The sequence below is a fragment of the Zootoca vivipara genome, chromosome 6 (assembly GCF_965207765.1).
Source record: "Zootoca vivipara chromosome 6, rZooViv2.hap1.1, whole genome shotgun sequence".
NCBI lineage: Eukaryota > Metazoa > Chordata > Lepidosauria > Squamata > Lacertidae > Zootoca > Zootoca vivipara.
Genome location: NC_142589.1, coordinates 64,294,834 through 64,311,563, shown reverse-complemented (window position 1 = coordinate 64,311,563; position 16,730 = coordinate 64,294,834). Strand labels below are relative to the sequence as shown.

At 48.8% G+C, this 16,730-nt stretch overlaps 1 protein-coding gene across 3 annotated transcripts in view; it reads left to right on the top strand.

Moving 5' to 3' along the window:
• The window catches only part of TMEM200B (transmembrane protein 200B), a 32,537-nt gene that overhangs the window by 3,907 nt on the left and 11,900 nt on the right, over positions 1-16,730 (top strand). Inside the window, exons 3-4 of one of the 3 annotated variants that reach the window (XM_088672453.1) lie at positions 675-3,672; positions 4,912-5,056. The exons of the other annotated variants lie outside the window; for them this stretch is intronic. Of the exons in view, the coding sequence (XP_088528579.1) occupies positions 5,019-5,056 (38 nt within the window). The 5' untranslated portion in view covers positions 675-3,672; positions 4,912-5,018. The remainder of the gene's footprint in view (positions 1-674; positions 3,673-4,911; positions 5,057-16,730) is intronic. 3 annotated transcript variants of the gene reach the window in all.

The window sequence follows — 16,730 nt, the reverse complement described above, 5'->3', positions numbered from 1 at the left end:
AAGGCTGAGAAAGGTCCCTGTCTCAGATTCCCTGGAGAGCTGCTGCCAGTCAGTGTAGAATGTGCTGGGTGAGATGGACCACTTATCTGACTTGATAGTTTTCTGTGTTCATATGATGCTTTTTCAAATACATTTGTAATTTTCAGTTCTCATTTTAAGCAGTGCCGGGCCAACCTAAAAGTGGAGTTTCAAGAACATGTTGATGCCCCATCAGAGGACCCTCTTTTTTTTTTCAGGGGGAGGCAAAGGAGTCCCAAAATGGAGTGGTGGGACGGAATGTGTCCATGCAACACAGCAAGGCAGTGGATGTTTCTCTCGTGGCATCCATTCTATCAGACTGTAGAGCGGGGAGGGGAGAAGGAAGGCAGGGCTATTATTCCATTGGCTCTGCTGAGAGACCATCTATTGCCTTGGGCGCTCCCTCAGCCTAGTGGTAGCATCCATTCCATCAGGCTGCAGAGCAGAGAGAAGCAGGGATATTCTGTTGGCTCTACAAAGAGACCATCTTCTGCCTTTGACTCTGCACCCAAAAAATGTCCCCTAGCAGCAGCCGTTCCATCAGGCTACCTAAATTGTTTCCTAGTTGTTAAGAAAACTGGTAACTTTCAGAACTTGTGCCTGACTTTTTCCTTCTCCTTCTCCATCCCTGTTTCCTTTTGTGTTATGTCCTTTAGATTCTGAGCTTGAGGACGGGGGCTGTGTGGCTTTGCAAATCACCCTGGGAGTCTTCTTGCCTGAAGAGTGGGATAAAAATACTTTTAATAAATGGGTTTGTGTCAATGGAGCCTGTCTGCCATCCTAACTTAAACACTTAAACACCCATTCAAAGTAAGGGGAAAGGATTGGCACTGTTGGTTCTCATTTACATTGTCCTATAGCTGGACCTGATCGGCTCTGTGACACCGTGGTGCCTTCGTGTTCACTGTGTGATCCCTAATTGGTTGGGATCACAGCAAAAAAGGAGAAAGCCTTTACAAATGGCACAGAAACAGCAGCATGGCATGAATCCCTAGTTGGAAGACTACTGCAATATTTCAGTAAAAATGAGATATGCCCCCTTGCCCCATTTTCTACTGTAGGGGTTGGCAAAGTTTTTGTGACTTGGGCCGGTTCACAGTCCCGCAGACACTGCGGTGGGCTGGAGTGGACGCACACGCATGCACAAACACTATTTCTGGTGTTCCTTCCGGCGTGGAGGAGGCGTGCGCAACTTCCCATTGGCTGCAGGAGCTTCTGCAGCTAATCGGAAGCCGGCCAGCGTCATGGAAGGCAGTCCCCACTCTGCTCCATGGCGGTTTAGCGCGGCACATGGGAGCCAACCAAGCGAGGAGCGGCGGGGGTCCCCAAGTGGGTGCCGGGGGTCCATGGGCCAGTTAAACGACCCCCATAGGCCACTTGTGGCCCATGGGCTTTAGGTTGCTAACCCCTGCTCTACTGTAACAAAGGCAAAGTGCATGTAATGGCAGTAATCCTATACACTCTCCCTGTTCATTCCCTTTCCCTTTCCATGCTTTGCATAGGAACATAGGAAGCTGCCTTATATGGAGCTGTCGGACCATTGAGTCATCCAACTCATTACTTTTGACATTGACTGGCAGTGACTTTCTCAAATGCCAAGTGGGCTCCCTCCCCCCCCCCCCTGGGTCCTACTTGGAAGTGCTGGAGATTGAACTTGGGGCTCTCCCGCTGAACTTTGACTGCTTGGTCTCCCTCGTGGCATTGTCCAGATTGTAAGCTTCTTGGGGCAGGGATCTGACCACCTTGGAATAAGTCTCAAAGTGGTTCTCTTCCTAAGACAGTCTGCATTAGCAGATGGCATTTCATCAGTCCGTGGTAATACCAAGCGCTTTGGTGGTTTGGCATGGCAGTTAAAGGGAAGCGCTGGGGAACAAATTGGCAACCGTTTCACTTTGAGGAACTCGGGTGACACACATGTAAGCCATTTGTTGAACTAGGGAGGCTGGGGAGTTCCATGGAGGAGCATTTAACATCATGCATTTCTTTCTTTCTTTTTTAAAAAAGAAGAAATGGATCTGCCCAAGTGCAAAGCATGTTGCTCTGGATTTCTGGCTTAATTATTAAGGATGGGAACCAGCTTTGCTTAAAGAATGCCAAAGTGCTGAGTAGAAATGCTTTGCAGGAGTTGGCCGCAGTGTGCTAAATGGTCCCACGGGTATGAGTCAGGGTATATTTTTACTTTTTTGCTTTCTGTCATCCAGAGATTCCAATTACAGTCGTACCGTGGTTGTTGAATGCCCTGGAACTCGGACGTTTTGGCTCCCGATCTCCGCAAACCCGGAAGTGATTGTTCCGGTTTGCAAACGTTCTTTGGAACCTGAACGTCCAATGGGGTTGGAGCTTCCTGCAGCCAATCGGAAGCTGCACCTTGGTTTCCGAACCTTTTGGAAGTCGAACGGACTTCCGGAATGGATTCCGCTCGACTTCCAAGGTATGACTGTATATATATTTTTTGTATCCAGATTTCTCGGGGGTCCCTTCCAATTCTATTGTTCTGTGATTTTCATCTCTCTCCTCCCCTCCTCTCACTGCATGTCAACTCCTCCCTCACCGACAGTCTTAGTGATGTGTGATGTGGATTTTCAGAACAGAGCTGTGGCTCCGTGGTTGAGCATCTACTTTGCACATGGAAGGTCTCAGGTTCAGCCCCCAATATCTCCAAGTGGGGGTTCAGCCCCCAATATCTCCAAGTGGGGCTGGGAAAGTATCCTGCCTAAAACCCTGGAGAGCTGCTGACAGTCAGTGTAGGCCAGGCATAGGGAAACTTGGCCCTCCAGATGTTTTGGGACTACAACTCCCATCATCCCTAGCTAACAGGACCAGTGGTCAGGGATGATGGGAACTGTAGTCTCAAAACATCTGGAGGACCGAGTTTGCCTATGCCTGGTGTAGGCAGTACTGAGCTAGATGGACCAATGAGTCTGACCCTGTATCTGACGTGCCTAACATTTCTGATTTGGTATGTTTGAATGATGTGCTTCTTCTGGCTTTATACGATCACCTTATCTACCACCCCACCTATTTACAGATACATAGAATACATAGAACGTTTGTTTGTGCGGTGTATTTAAAATATTGCATCCAGCTAAATTTTACTGAAGAGTTGACCCATTGAAATTAATGGACCTAAGTTAACTGCACCCACTGATTTCAGTGGGTCTAGCACTGAAGGCAACCCTGTGCTTCCCGAAAAAAGATAATTGCAACTCTGAAATGGGCTTTGCTTGTATCCATATAGGGTGTTGCAGGAATTAACGTTCTGAAGTCACGGATTTCTCTGAACCGCATCGCTGTAGAGTTGGGCGGCGAGGGAGGAAAGGGCCCCTGCACCTTTAACAGTTGTGTAGGAAGAGGGGGTTTCTTCAGGCTGCCATGTGGCCCTCCCCTCTTTTATGTCTAGCTCCCCTGCCATTCAGTGCAGGGAAGGGGGCATGGCTCAGTGGCAGAGCATCAGTTTTGCAGGCAGAAGGTCCCAGGTTCAATCCCTGGCATCTTCAGGTTTGGATGGAAATGTCCCCCATTTGAAGCCCCAGAGAGCCGCTGCCAGCTGCTGCTGCCGGTACGGAGGGAGATGGTCCAATGGTCAGACTTCGGTGTGATGCTGAATGCGGGTGAACAAACTGAAGCCTGATCCAGACAAGACAGGTGTTCCTGGTGAGTCAAAAAGTCAGACAGGCTCCCCCTGAAAACTCAGGTTCGCTGCTTGGGTGTATTCCTGGATTCAATCCTGAGGCTAGATGCCCAGGTGTTGGGGGTGGGTGTCAACTGTACCCCTGTCTGAAGATGTCTGATCTGGCCATAGCGATGCACAGTTTAGTTATATCCTGTTTGGATAATTGTCATGGGGACTGCCTTCTGCAGGTCCAAGATGCTGCTGCCAGATTGCTGACCAGAGCTGGTTATAGTGGAAACAGAAGCTCATTGTTACAGCAGTTCCAATGTGCTGGCTGTGACCTACAAAGCCCTATACATACGGCTTGGGTCTAGGCTACCCAAAGAACCATATCTCCCTATATGAGCCTGCCTGAGCTTTGTGAACTTCTGGGGAGGGGGGGGGGGCTTTGTCTCAATTTTGCCACCTTCACAGGCAGGTTCATGAGGACACAAGGCAGGGCCTTCTCAGTGGCTGCCCCCAGATTGGGAATTTGCTTCCATGGAAAGCTAGACAGGTCCCCTCTCTGCTTTGCTTTCACCAACAGGCAAAGACTTTTTTGTACAGACACTAACTGGCTGTCTTCTGAGGGTGGGTGCTGCACATGTTGTCTTTTGTGTGTGCTTTCAAACAGTGTCGAGTGTTTCTAGGGCTGTTTTTAAATAGGGCTGTTTACTTTTTTCTTTTTAAAATATTTATATTGATTGTGTGTTTTTAGCTGCATTTGTTTCAATTCATGCTGGGAGCCTCCTTAGATCCTGTAAGAGGAAAAAAAGTGGGATATAAATAACATAAAACATAACATAGGCAGCTTCCTATGTATGTGTAGCCAGATTGCTGTACATGTAAGTTTTCCCTTACAAGGCAAAATAGCATCTTTGATGAAATTACTTTAGTTGGGGAAGCGATGTGGGAAACAACAGCAGATCTCCCCTCTCTCAGCACCACTGCCCTGATCAAGATGGTGTTTCACTCCTTGAAGCAGTTTTTTTGGCCATTTTTAAAGAGATGGGAGATCAGATCTTCATCATCTCCTTTCTTCCCGCCCCCTTTGGACCTTGTCAAAAATGCTTTGATGGTGTTTCCTGCTTGGCAGGGGGTTGGACTGGATGGCCCTTGTGGTCTCTTCCAACTCTATGATTCTATGATTCTTTTACATCATTGTCACCAAAACCCAATGGAATATGGGTTGCGGTAAGTAGCTGGAGGTTTGTAAGGTGTGTCTTGTTTCTCCCTTGTAGACCCTTTGGGGAAAGAGCTCTTAAAACATGGATGAGGAACCTGCAGTCCTACAAATGTTAGGCTGGACACCATCACCCTGAGCAACTTGCCATGCTGGCTGGGGCTGATGGGAGTTGCAGTTCAACAACATCTGGATGGCCTCAGGTTAGCCATCCCTGCCTTAAAATGTCCTCTCTTGTCAAGTACGGTTAACAGCATAAGAATTTGCAAGCTCAGAAGGACAAAGGACAAACATGGGGCTTTCCAACGGTCCGATTCTCTTATGCCATCCCTTCAACTACAGGCCCGTTCAGAACAGGCTGTGCTACGAGTTACCCTAGCTTGTTGCAAGGATCTGCCCCATCAGTTCCCATGCATGCTTTGACCTTAAGCTTACCATAAGAGTTGAGCAATGCAGATGCCCTGATTTCTGAGGATACTAAATGGCTGGAAAGTGTTCAGTGTGTTTCTGTAGTCTTTGGTAGAAACTGGATCGTGCCAAACGTTAAGGCTTCAGGCGGCCAACTCATTTGGTGACCCTTCTGCTTTATGAGAGACTGCGGATCCCTTTCCTAGCTAGAGAGCTGAGTTTAATTAGCAGTGTGGAAATGGGGGCGGGAGACAGTAGACTCCGTAATTAGCATTTGGCCATTGCACTGAATAGTTCAGCATGCCACTTCTGTCGTACAGAAGAATGCACCAGACGGGCTCAAGAGCCCTCCTTTATGAAAAGGAAAGGTTACTGCAATCCTTTATTGTTATTTATTAAATGTGTATGCCGCCCTTCATCCAAAAATCACAGGGCAGTTCGCAACAGAAAAATGAGAACACAATACAAAGCAAAAACAAGAATAAAAACTGACCACCAACCCACCTCCCACAACCACACTTAAAAGGCCATGAAATGTTAATCAGCGAAATGCCTGGTTGAAGAGAAGCATTTTCACCTGGTGCCTAAAGGTATGTAATGAAGGGCCAGTCGAGCCTCCCTGGGGAGAGCATTCCACAAATGGGAAGCCACAGCAGAAAGGCTCATTCTAGTGTTGCCACCCTCCAGACCTCTCAAGGAGGAGGCACACAAAGGAGGGCCTCAGAAGATGATCGCAAGGTCTGGGGCAGTTCACACTGGGAGAGACAGTCCTTGAGGTATTGAGGTCCTGAGCCATTTAAGGCTTTATAGGTCAAAACCAGCACTTGGAAACTTAAATGCAGACAGGCCAGGATTGGTGTAATAGGCTCAAACCATCTTGTCCCAGTGAGCAACCTGGCTGCTGAATCCTACACCAGCTAAAGTATCGAAACCATCTTCAGAGGCAGCAGCCCTATGTATAATGGTTTGCAGTAATCTAACCTCAAGGTTACCAGATACTCACGGATCTGTGGGTTTGATTCCTCTGCTGGGAACTGGTGCATGCAGCCAAAATCAGCAGGTTTTAACCTCCACTCATCAGCTGATGAGCAGGTATTAAATCCTGTTCAGTTTGGCTGTCTGTGCCTATTCCTCTGCTGGGAACAGGCATGCCCAGCCAAAGCTCCTAAGGGGCTGTTTGAAAGCCCTTTTGCAAATAGCCTTGCACTGCTCTTTAAACCTCTGGTGGGTTTTTTGGGGGGTGATTCAAAAAAGCAGTGTGGGATTGTTTGCAAAAGCTGTTTCAGAGAGCTCCGCTCTGCTCTTAGGAGCCCCAACAGCCAGGGCTTCACAGTGCTGTCAAATCTGATGTTGCTATGATGTCAGGTGATTGACAGGAGAGAAGCCCCAACCACCTGTCAGATTTGGCCCTCCAGAGGTGGAGAGAGAAGGATCTGGCCTCCTGGCCAGAAAAGGTTCCCCGCCCTTGATATATAGTTTTGAACTAAGCATCTAGTTCTTCTGCAAGCTTCTGGAATTAATGCACAGCGACGGTGCCAGGGCCATAAACTCTGACATTGTAACCATAGTGGGCATTCTACCAATTATTTGAGTTCATTTCTGTATGCACAGTCTCTTAGCAGGCTTTCAGAATCAGTCTACGTGAAAGAGATAGATAGATAGAAAATGGAACTGAGCACAGGAATTCTCACTGCTTTTACGGAAATGACACTCTTCGCTTCCATCTCTCCTGTGACTCTGAGCTGATTGCTGCTGTGTGCCAACTTGTGGCTTGGGTCCAGCTCCGTAAAAAGAGCAGTTCTGTTGACAGCTCTCTGGTGGAGAGAGCAAAAGTGCCAGTTAACGAAGGGCACATTCACAGATCACAAGCCCGCTGCCAGCTCTTCCAAACTGGAGCATCCTTACCATTTTCAAACTTCTCTTGGCATTCTTTTTTTGCTTTAATCTCATGCCACATCAGGCCTTGTTGCTGTGTTTACTGAACCAGAGAGTTCAGTATGAAGGATGTGGCCAACATGACAGTCAAGTCTGGGCAATGGGATGGGCTTCCTTTAGTCTGTAGCTCAGCGGTAGAGCAGATGGTTTGCATGCAGTTCCCAGGATTGATCCTTGGCATCTCTGGTTAGAAAGAGCAGGTGGCAAGCAATCGGAAAGAGACCCTGAGACCCAGTCAGAGTAGACAACACTGGGTTAGATGGACAAAGAAGACAGCTTTTTCATGATGCTTCTGATTCCTACAATATCCATGTGCAGGATGCTCTGGACACTGAAATGTGGAATGACAGGGTGGAGAGAGAAACAACCTTTTAAGTTTGTTTTTATCCTATATAATAATTTGCAAGTTGTCCCTGCGTCCAAGCTGTCCCGTGTGTCCCTGGGTCACTGCGCATGTCCCCCAGGGACACAGGGATTGGACAGCAGAGACTGGACACACACGCGCGCGCGCTCTCCCCCCCACCTACCGTTTCCCTGCGGCCGCCAACCGCTGATCCCAGCCGGACTGAGCGTTGGCGGGGGGGGGGGAGAGAGCGCGCGCGTGTGTGTCCAGCAATGTCTCCTTCCTGTCACTTCCCGTTTCCCGGCGGCGGCGGACCAAGGGGACCACGTTTCCCGTAGGCGACGGGGAAAGCCTGGCCGCCCTTGAGGAGCCCGGCGCCTCGCGGACAACCCTCCCTGTCTCCTTGCTGTCGGCGGCTGCGGGAGAGGTACGGAGGAGGAGAAAGCAGCGCTTTCTCCTCCTCCGTTCCTGTCCCCCTGCCGCCAACAGCAAGGACAGCAAGGACAGGTCCCAGGGTTCGGAGAAGCGCTTGCGCAAGCGCTTCTCCGAACCCTGGGATGTCTCCTTGCTGTCGGTGGCTGCGGGAGAGGTACGGAGGAGGAGAAAGCAGTGCTTTCTCCTCCTCCGTTCCTGTCCCCCTGCCGCCAACAGCAAGGACAGGTCCCAGGGTTCGGAGAAGCGCTTGCGCAAGCGCTTCTCCGAACCCTGGGATGTCTCCTTGCTGTCGGTGGCTGCGGGAGAGGTACGGAGGAGGAGAAAGCAGTGCTTTCTCCTCCTCCGTTCCTGTCCCCCTGCCGCCAACAGCAAGGACAGGTCCCAGGGTTCGGAGAAGCGCTTGCGCAAGCGCTTCTCCGAACCCTGGGATGTCTCCTTGCTGTCGGTGGCTGCGGGAGAGGTACGGAGGAGGAGAAAGCAGCGCTTTCTCCTCCTCGGTTCCTGTCCCCCTGCCGCCAACAGCAAGGACAGGTCCCAGGGTTCGGAGAAGCGCTTGCGCAAGCGCTTCTCCGAACCCTGGGATGTCTCCTTGCTGTCGGTGGCTGCGGGAGAGGTACGGAGGAGGAGAAAGCAGCGCTTTCTCCTCCTCCGTTCCTGTCCCCCTGCCGCCGACAGCAAGGACAGGTCCCAGGGTTCGGAGAAGCGCTGCGCAAGCGCTTCTCCGAACCCCAGGATGTTCTAGCGCCCGTTATTGAACGGGCTGAAATACACTAGTTGTATATAATGCCTTCCCCCGCATGGCAGAGGTCAAGGCAGTATTCATAGGATTCCTGAAAAGTCTCCCATCCAAAGATTGACCAGAGTAAGACCTGCTTAGCTTCAGCAAGGTGGCTGCATCATATACCTTCATACCATGTTGTCAACTGCACATAGTTGACATAAGTATTCTGGCAGCAGTGTTAGAAACTGATATATAAAAGTTATTCGCCATATGACCCCTTACACCTACGCATAGCTGCCAAGTTTTCGCTTTTCTCGCGAGGAAGCCTATTCAGCATAAGGGAAAATCCCTGTAAAAAGGGGATAACTTGGCAGCTATGCACCTACGGGAATGTTTAGGCCCCTTTTGAAAAAAAGAATATTACAAAGCTGAAAATGAATTGTGTATATTGTCAGCTCCAGCTAAAATCTGACTCATGCCATAGCACAGCACCAAAAAAATGCTGCTGTGCACCAGCGAGTCAGATGGTGGAGATGTCAGGTGCCATCTTGGCACCGGGGCATCTTCACTTGGTTGCAAGTGACCAATAACCAGGTGCAAAATGCACCTGGCGCCTGGCTAATTTCAAACAGTTTGGCAGGGAGGGTTTTCATTAGAGTGTTAGCGGCTGGCGCAAAGTCAGTAGCGGGCAGCGGGGCTTACCTGACCTCCCATTGCTGCAGCCTGCCAGGGGCAGAAGGGGCAAGGTTGGCATGGTGCGAATGCATTGGCAGAGCCAATCCATACTCCTGCTGGTTCAATGGCACTGCTCCATCTTTGCTACTGCCCTCTCCCTGGCCCAGGAAGCTGCAGCAATGCTAGTGATGGGTAGGTACGCGCCACCACCTCACTGACATCTGCTGTGCTAAACCTACAATCCTGTGCCAGCTTACTTGGGAAGACACCTTATTGACTACAGCAAGACTAACTTCAGAGTAAACATGCATAGGATTGCCTTATAAATCTGGGTTCAGGGGGTGTAATAACATGTTCTTAGGGTCTTTTTTTTGCAAACAAGCATTACTGGTGTAATGGTGAACACAAAGGACATTTTCATGTGTGGGATTAAGGGGAAGAAATCTGATGAAGATCACTTGTGAAAGTGAGCCTACCTAATTCACACATTTTGGAAAAACAGGAGAATTGAAACACAACTCTGCCATTTTACTGCAAACCAAACGATAGCTCTGAGCCTCCCGTTGAGCATTGCAACACTGCTGTTGTCGCTGTCTGCTCCCATTCTGGCCAGCGCAGGGGTTCACAAGAGGGCACCTTGCTCAGGGTCCTCTTAGTCCTGGAGCCCATCTTACTGAGCACAATGGGCTTCCCTTCACCTTCAACACAGCAGTGAGTGTGCTTTCCAAAATCTATGACTTGTTTGCCTATTATTGGCATATTTTTTGTGTGTTTTATCAGTGGAGGCTGATCACCCTCCCTTCCGTTCTCTGCAGGTTAACACAGTGATTTTACCATCTGAGCAGGTATTATTCGCATGATGCAGTTAATGCGATAGTATCATTTTTATAAAGTACTTTTTTGTGCGTGTTCATTTTCAAACATTTGTGGGGTGCTTAATCTTGCAAGTCTGGTGAGGTGCTACGGCTTGTTTCACATCCTTTCTTCTAAAAAATCACCCACCGGGTCCTTTTTAGACCACATTCTGTTGAGAAACCCATGTGGCTGCTCTGACCTACTTGCCTGTCTAACCTTGAACGCAAGCCTGGACAGGAAAGAGCAATGGGAACAGAAATATAGGGATGACTAATAAGCAGCAGCAGAAACCTTGCTCCATGGGGTCTTCAGGTTTGGCTGCCCCCATCCCAAGAATAATTTCCTGGAGCTGAGAAAGGTGTGGGGATCAGGGTAACCAAGCTCACATTCACACCATCCGGTTAAAGCACATGACTTTGTGCCAAAGAATTTTGGGAACTGTAGTTTGTTAAGGGTGCTTGGTATTGTAGCTCAGTTGGGGGTAGGTTAAGCTAACATTCCTAGAAGTGGTATAAATGTGCTTTAAATGTATGGTGCAGATGTGACTCTCAGATGCTTCAAGGTGCATTAAAAAACCCAACCTCTTCTACAAGGAAAGGTCAAATACTTTGGAGGGTTTTTTTTGTTGTTGTTTAAGGAGAAAACCACCAGTAGAACCCTGTGTATGTCTCCTCAGAAGCAAGTCCTGTTGAGTTCAATGGGTTTCACTGCCTGCTGAGTGTGTGTTCAGGGCTGCAGATTTTCAGTGGGACCTGCAACAAAAAGTTGCAGTATGGAGTGCTCTTGTTCACTCTTCCAGTCCACAAGCCACGCCTTCCCCCACAATCCTCCATTCCGCTCTAGTTTTCCTGCCCCTCCACTGTCAACATGCTCAGCCCTTTGAGAGTGTGCAGCCCTTACTGTGTTGTTTTTGGGGTAACCTTCTTTATAAGTGTTTCAATTCCAGCGATTTTTGAAAAATGTTGGGGTTTCTCCAAGCCTGCTGATATTTCCCTCCTGTGCATGGACAGTGCTGTTTTGGAGACAGCGCTCCAGTAGAGTGAAAGGGGGTAGGGATGTGCATAAATATGGACAAAGCAGATAGAAACACTTCTTTCTCTTTCGCATAATATTTGAGCATGGAAGTTACCCAGTGAAACTGATTAGTAGCAGATTCAGGATGAGCAAGAGAGAAGCTTCTCCAAATCACACATACCTAATGGTGGGATTCATTGTGGCATTGACCACTGGCTGAGATGGCTTTGAAGTGGAGTGAGAGAAATTCGGGGGCGGGGGGGAGAATCAAATTCCTCAAGGCTCTGTGGTGCAATGGGTCAGTGTGTCTTTGCTGCTGGTTTGAGCCCACCCAGAGAGCCCAATGCAGAATTCCTGCATTGCAAGGGGTTGAACTAGATGACCCTTGCGTTCCCTTCCAATTCTATGGTTCTGTGGGTATAACACTTATTAGCAAAGATGGCAATGTGGCACCTCCGTGTTCTTGGCAGTATATCCCTGTAGACCAGTTTCCGGGGAGCAGTAGTGGGAGAGAGCTATTGCACTCATGTGCTTCTGATGGGCTTCCTGAAAGAATTGGTAGGGAACTGTGGGAAACTGGATTGTACAGACCACTGCTCTGATCCAGCAAGTTTCCTCTTAACACGTCTCTCATAACAAATTGGGTGGTTGAGTGCCAATCATCCAGGACCACAGAGGCTCTTCTTCTGATAGGTGCCACTTATAGTAAAGCCACATAACTGAGCTTGTAAGCGGTGAAATTACGCCAAAAGTGTAATGTTCATTTGAAGGACCAGGGGAAAGCTGCTTACGGCAGACGAGCTTTATCAGGGTTTGAGCCAGCGTTATTCTCAAAGCCAAAGAACCAGAATGTGCAGACAGCAGGGGTATGATCTGGCACAGCCAGGCAGGTGACTCAGGTGACCCTTTAGGGCATCTTTATCCAAAAGACCCTGAACAGCCACAGAGGAAGAGAAAGCACATCACACATTGTAGCTGGTCTAAGGAGAGTTCCAAGTTCTTAGTTTCACTGGAGGTGAGGATGGGGGTGGTTCAAAGAGAGCCCCCGACTCCCTGGCCGAAAAACTCAGCTGTTCCTTCTTTTGTCTGTAGACTCGCTATATTCAGCCTCTGGACTCTCTCTGGGATTTCCCAAACAGGGCTTTGCTTCATAAGGTGCCAAGCGTTTGGGTTACCTTCGTGGCTTTGGCAGAATGGAGCCAGCAAAGCGGGCCGGTTACAAAGGAGGCTCTGAAGAAGCTGGGCTTGCAAACAAAAGTTTGGCTCTGGGTGCCAGAGGCATGAAAAATACGCAACACTTTGATGTCTCCCCACTCTCACTGTTTCTCCTTTTGTGCCTTTTCCCAGCCTGCCCTTAGTGCTGCCTCTCTTTCCCACCCACCCACCCCACTCCAGCCACCCTTTCTCTTTCCTCCCTACTCAGCACCAGACTGAAATGCTTTTTGGCAGCCTGGGAGAAAAATAGTGAAGTTGACCTTCTTAACTGTGGCCGGTTTGCGAGCATCCTGCTGGCATTTGCTATCATTAGCTGACTGACTTTGGTCCATCCAGCTCTAACTTGATTATTAGCAGCGAATCTTGGGTGGGGTTTCAAGCAGGGGTCTCTCAGCCTCACCTGGAGATGCTGGGAATTGAACCTGGGACCTTCTGCATGCAAGGCAGTTGCTTTCCCACTGAACTGTGGCCCTTTCCTTTACAGTGGAACCTCGGTTTATGAACACCTCGGTTTATGAATTTTCGGTTTATGAACGCCGCGGACCCATCTGGAACGGATTAATTCATTTTCCATTACTTTCAATGGGAAAGTTCGCTTCAGTTTATGAACGCTTCAGTTTATGAACAGACTTCCGGAACCAATTACACCCATGCTTCAGTTTATGAACGCTTCAGTTTATGAACAGACTTCCGGAACCAATTGTGTTCATAAACCGAGGTACCACTGTACTCTCACGGCAACATGACTCCAGTTGAACTTGACTTGTATTCCATTTCCATCTGCAGGGTCTGTAGATGTTTGAATCTTGAACTGCCTTCACATTACAGAAGCTATAAATAAAGCAGTTACGGTTTTCCCTTTGGCTTAAGGAGAGCCTGTAGAACACACAATTCAGGGCGCGTTTAGTCTCTCTGGGTTTGCTTTGGAAACAGCCCCAGGGTGGCCCAATCAGGGCTGTGCTGTGCTGGGCCAAGGGGATTAATTCTCCCTGAGGTTGGAAGCAGCAATGCTTCTGAATGCCACTTCTTGGAAACCACAGGAGGAGGGCGGGCTCTTGTGCTCAGGTCCTGCTTGCAGGTTTCCTCACAGCTGGCCACTCTGCGGACAGGATGCTGGACTAGATGGGCCATTGGCCTGATCCAGCAGGCTCATCTTATGTTTTCTCACCCCCGTCTCCAATGCACACAATCCTGATGAAAGTCTCCCACACCTGAAGCTGCAGTTTGATCCAGGCGGAGGACTATAAATCAGTGGTAGAGTCTTGCATGCAGAAGGTTCTAGGTTCCATCCCTGGCATCTCCAGGTAGGGCTGGGGGAAAGCTCCTTCCTGAAACCCCAGAGAGCTCCTGCCAGCAAGTGTAGACAAGATGGAGCTGGAGGAAGCAGTAGGCAGTTTCCTGGAGAGAACTTAGCGTTAATGTCCAGCAGGAAGTCAGAGGCTGCAATGAATAAGCACCTCTCACTGAAACCCGTCTTCTAAATGGGGGTGGGGGAATTGCAGCAATGGGTACTGCATAATGTGGGCATGTTGTAGGAGACCCTGCAAAATAAAATAAAAAGAAAGCAAAATTTAAAAAAGAGAAAGCACCATCCTTTGCATGCTCTATTTCCCCCTTTTGGAACACAAGACATTTTTGAAGCCAATTAGCAGAGTGAGAGCGCAGGAGATTAGACAACGTAGCCACCTATTTATGGAAAATCACAGCATATTTATAATGTGGTGATGTGATGAGCTAAAAAGCAATATTCATCTATGTGAATGTTGGAAGATTTAGGACGGATGAAGCAAAGTGCTTCCTCACGCAGTGCATAGTTAGATTCGCTGCCCCAAAACGTGGCGATGGCCGCCGGCTTGGATGACTTTAAGCATGGATTAGACCAGGCATCCCCAAACTGCGGCCCTCCAGATGTTTTGGCCTACAACTCCCATGAACCCTAGCTAAGAGGACCAGTGGTCAGGGATGATGGGAATTGTAGTCCAAAACATCTGGAGGGCCGAAGTTTGGGGGTGCCTGGATTAGACAAATCCATGGAGGCTGCCAATGGCTACAGGCTATGGTCTTCCACCACCGTTGCGGGAGATATGCCTCTGAATCACAGTTGCTGGGAGATCAAAAGTGGGGGAACTGACATTTCGCTGAGCTCCTGCTTGTGTGTTTCCCATAGACATCTGGTTGGCCCTTGTGAGAACAGGATGCTTGGCTGTTGGACCACAGGCCTGATCCAAAAGCTCCTTTCAATTTTCATAGATATTACTGAGGACAATGTTCTTTGCACAAGCAACTGATTTTGTATCTCGGTTATGAATTGCTTATGGAGAGAGAGAGAGAGAGAGAGAGAGAGAGAGAGTTTGGATTTGATATCCCGCTTTATCACTACCCGAAGGATTCTCAAAGCGGCTAACAATCTCCTTCCCCTCCTCCCCCACAACAGACACCCTGTGAGGTGGGTGGGGCTGAGAGACTTCAGAGAAGTGTGACTAGCCCAAGGCCACCCAGCAGCTGCATGTGGAGGAGCGGAGATGCGAACCCGGTTCCCCAGATTACGAGTCTACCGCTCTTAACCACTACACCACACTGGCTATGGATATTCTGCTACTTATTTTTACTTGCCTAAACTATTGCTAATCTGATCCCCCACCTCCATCTTTTTATCATCATCTCCTTTCAATTATCTTCTTCTAAGTTGTTGCAGAACACAGAAATTAATGTGTCATTTACCATCACTTTTTTAAAAAATGGCTTCTCGCCGCTGCGGCAGAAAAAAATTGTGATCTTTTTCAGAACGTTCTCACAGAATCAGGAGAGTTGGTGGACCCCCCACCGAGGACTCTGCAAAGTTAATCCGGTTTCTTGCCCAACATTGTTTACACAACAGTAACAGGGAACAGAAGGCAGCAGGAACGATTTCAAAGCAAAGCCTAGTAGGGTGGATAGTAGCGTTTTTACTAAAGAATCTTCTGGGCGCCCCAGAGTGTTGCAGCAGGTGCTGCATTTTTGGATGCCGTCCAAAATTAAAATCAGAGTGAATGTTGCCATTTACATCCTTTGGAGGTGATGTGCACCTTTGGGCTATTATCCTCTGAGCAGCCATCAGCTGAGGAGCTCTCTGTTCTTCACTTGCTGATTTTGCAATCTGCTTGACATTCCGATCAAAATAAACCTCCCTTCAAGTCGGAACGTTGGGCTGTGTACACGTTGCAGTTGAATCTTGATCCATTGCACACCCACTGCTGGTGTTTGAAGCCGAGTGCTCTTGGTGTTGGCCACGATCCACCTGTATCCTGTAGTTTCTCGAGAAATGCTGCTGTTTGGCACGTTCTCCCTCAAGCCAGCTTCCATCCTATTTGAGAACCTAAGCTGAGGTGTGTACACTTGAAACAGTGATTGCACATGTGCCGATGACAGCTACCAGGAATTCAGGCAGGGGAAGGCACAGGCACAGGAAACAGATCAGGTAATGGGCATCAAGTGATGCCTTCTCTTTGGTGTGCATAGCAATGTAAAAATGTGACTTGAAACACAACAACCTCACTGTATTTGAAGCTGACAAGGTGTACACAGCCTTGATCTCAAAAGGCTGGCTTTCAGCACATCCCACTGATTTCTCCTGTTTTGAAGTGAATGGGTCCTCTGGTGAACATGGCATCTAGTAGCACCCAGATCCTGTCCCCCGAGCTCTCGGTGAATTGGCCATGGTAAGAAGCAGCAGAAGCCTCTCAGTTTGCATGGAAGAGACTCCAGCTCTTTCTTACATTCTCCAGACCCCAGCACAAATGTGAGGGAAAGTGCTTTATCTCTTAACGGCTTCTGACTTCACTGGAGAATTGGAGAGGGCTTGACTTCTTGGCTTAGTGAAGGGATGGGGAATGGGTGACTCCCAACAGCCATCAGCCATCATCAGCGTGGCTGATGGCCACAGTCAACACAAAATGGCTGAAAGTCCTATTCCTTCACAGTGGGCGCATAGTTCCTCCTTGCACGGGGGTGTCCTTGATTGGGCCAGTGTCCTCTCACACATGTACACTGCATGGGCTTTGGGAGGCATAGCTTCCAGGTGTGGCCAGGTCATGCATCGACATGGGATCTGCAACAAATATTGTGGCTTACTATGCAAGATTCTAGCCTGCCAGTCATCTCATCTTCCAGTGTGTTCCCATCTACATTCTGTCACCATCCCCTCCAAAATAAACACCCTTCAACATTCTGTGGCTACTGAGCATGCTCAGCCTTCACTGGGCTATTTTTGAATGCACCCTCCTTAGTTTCTCCCCCT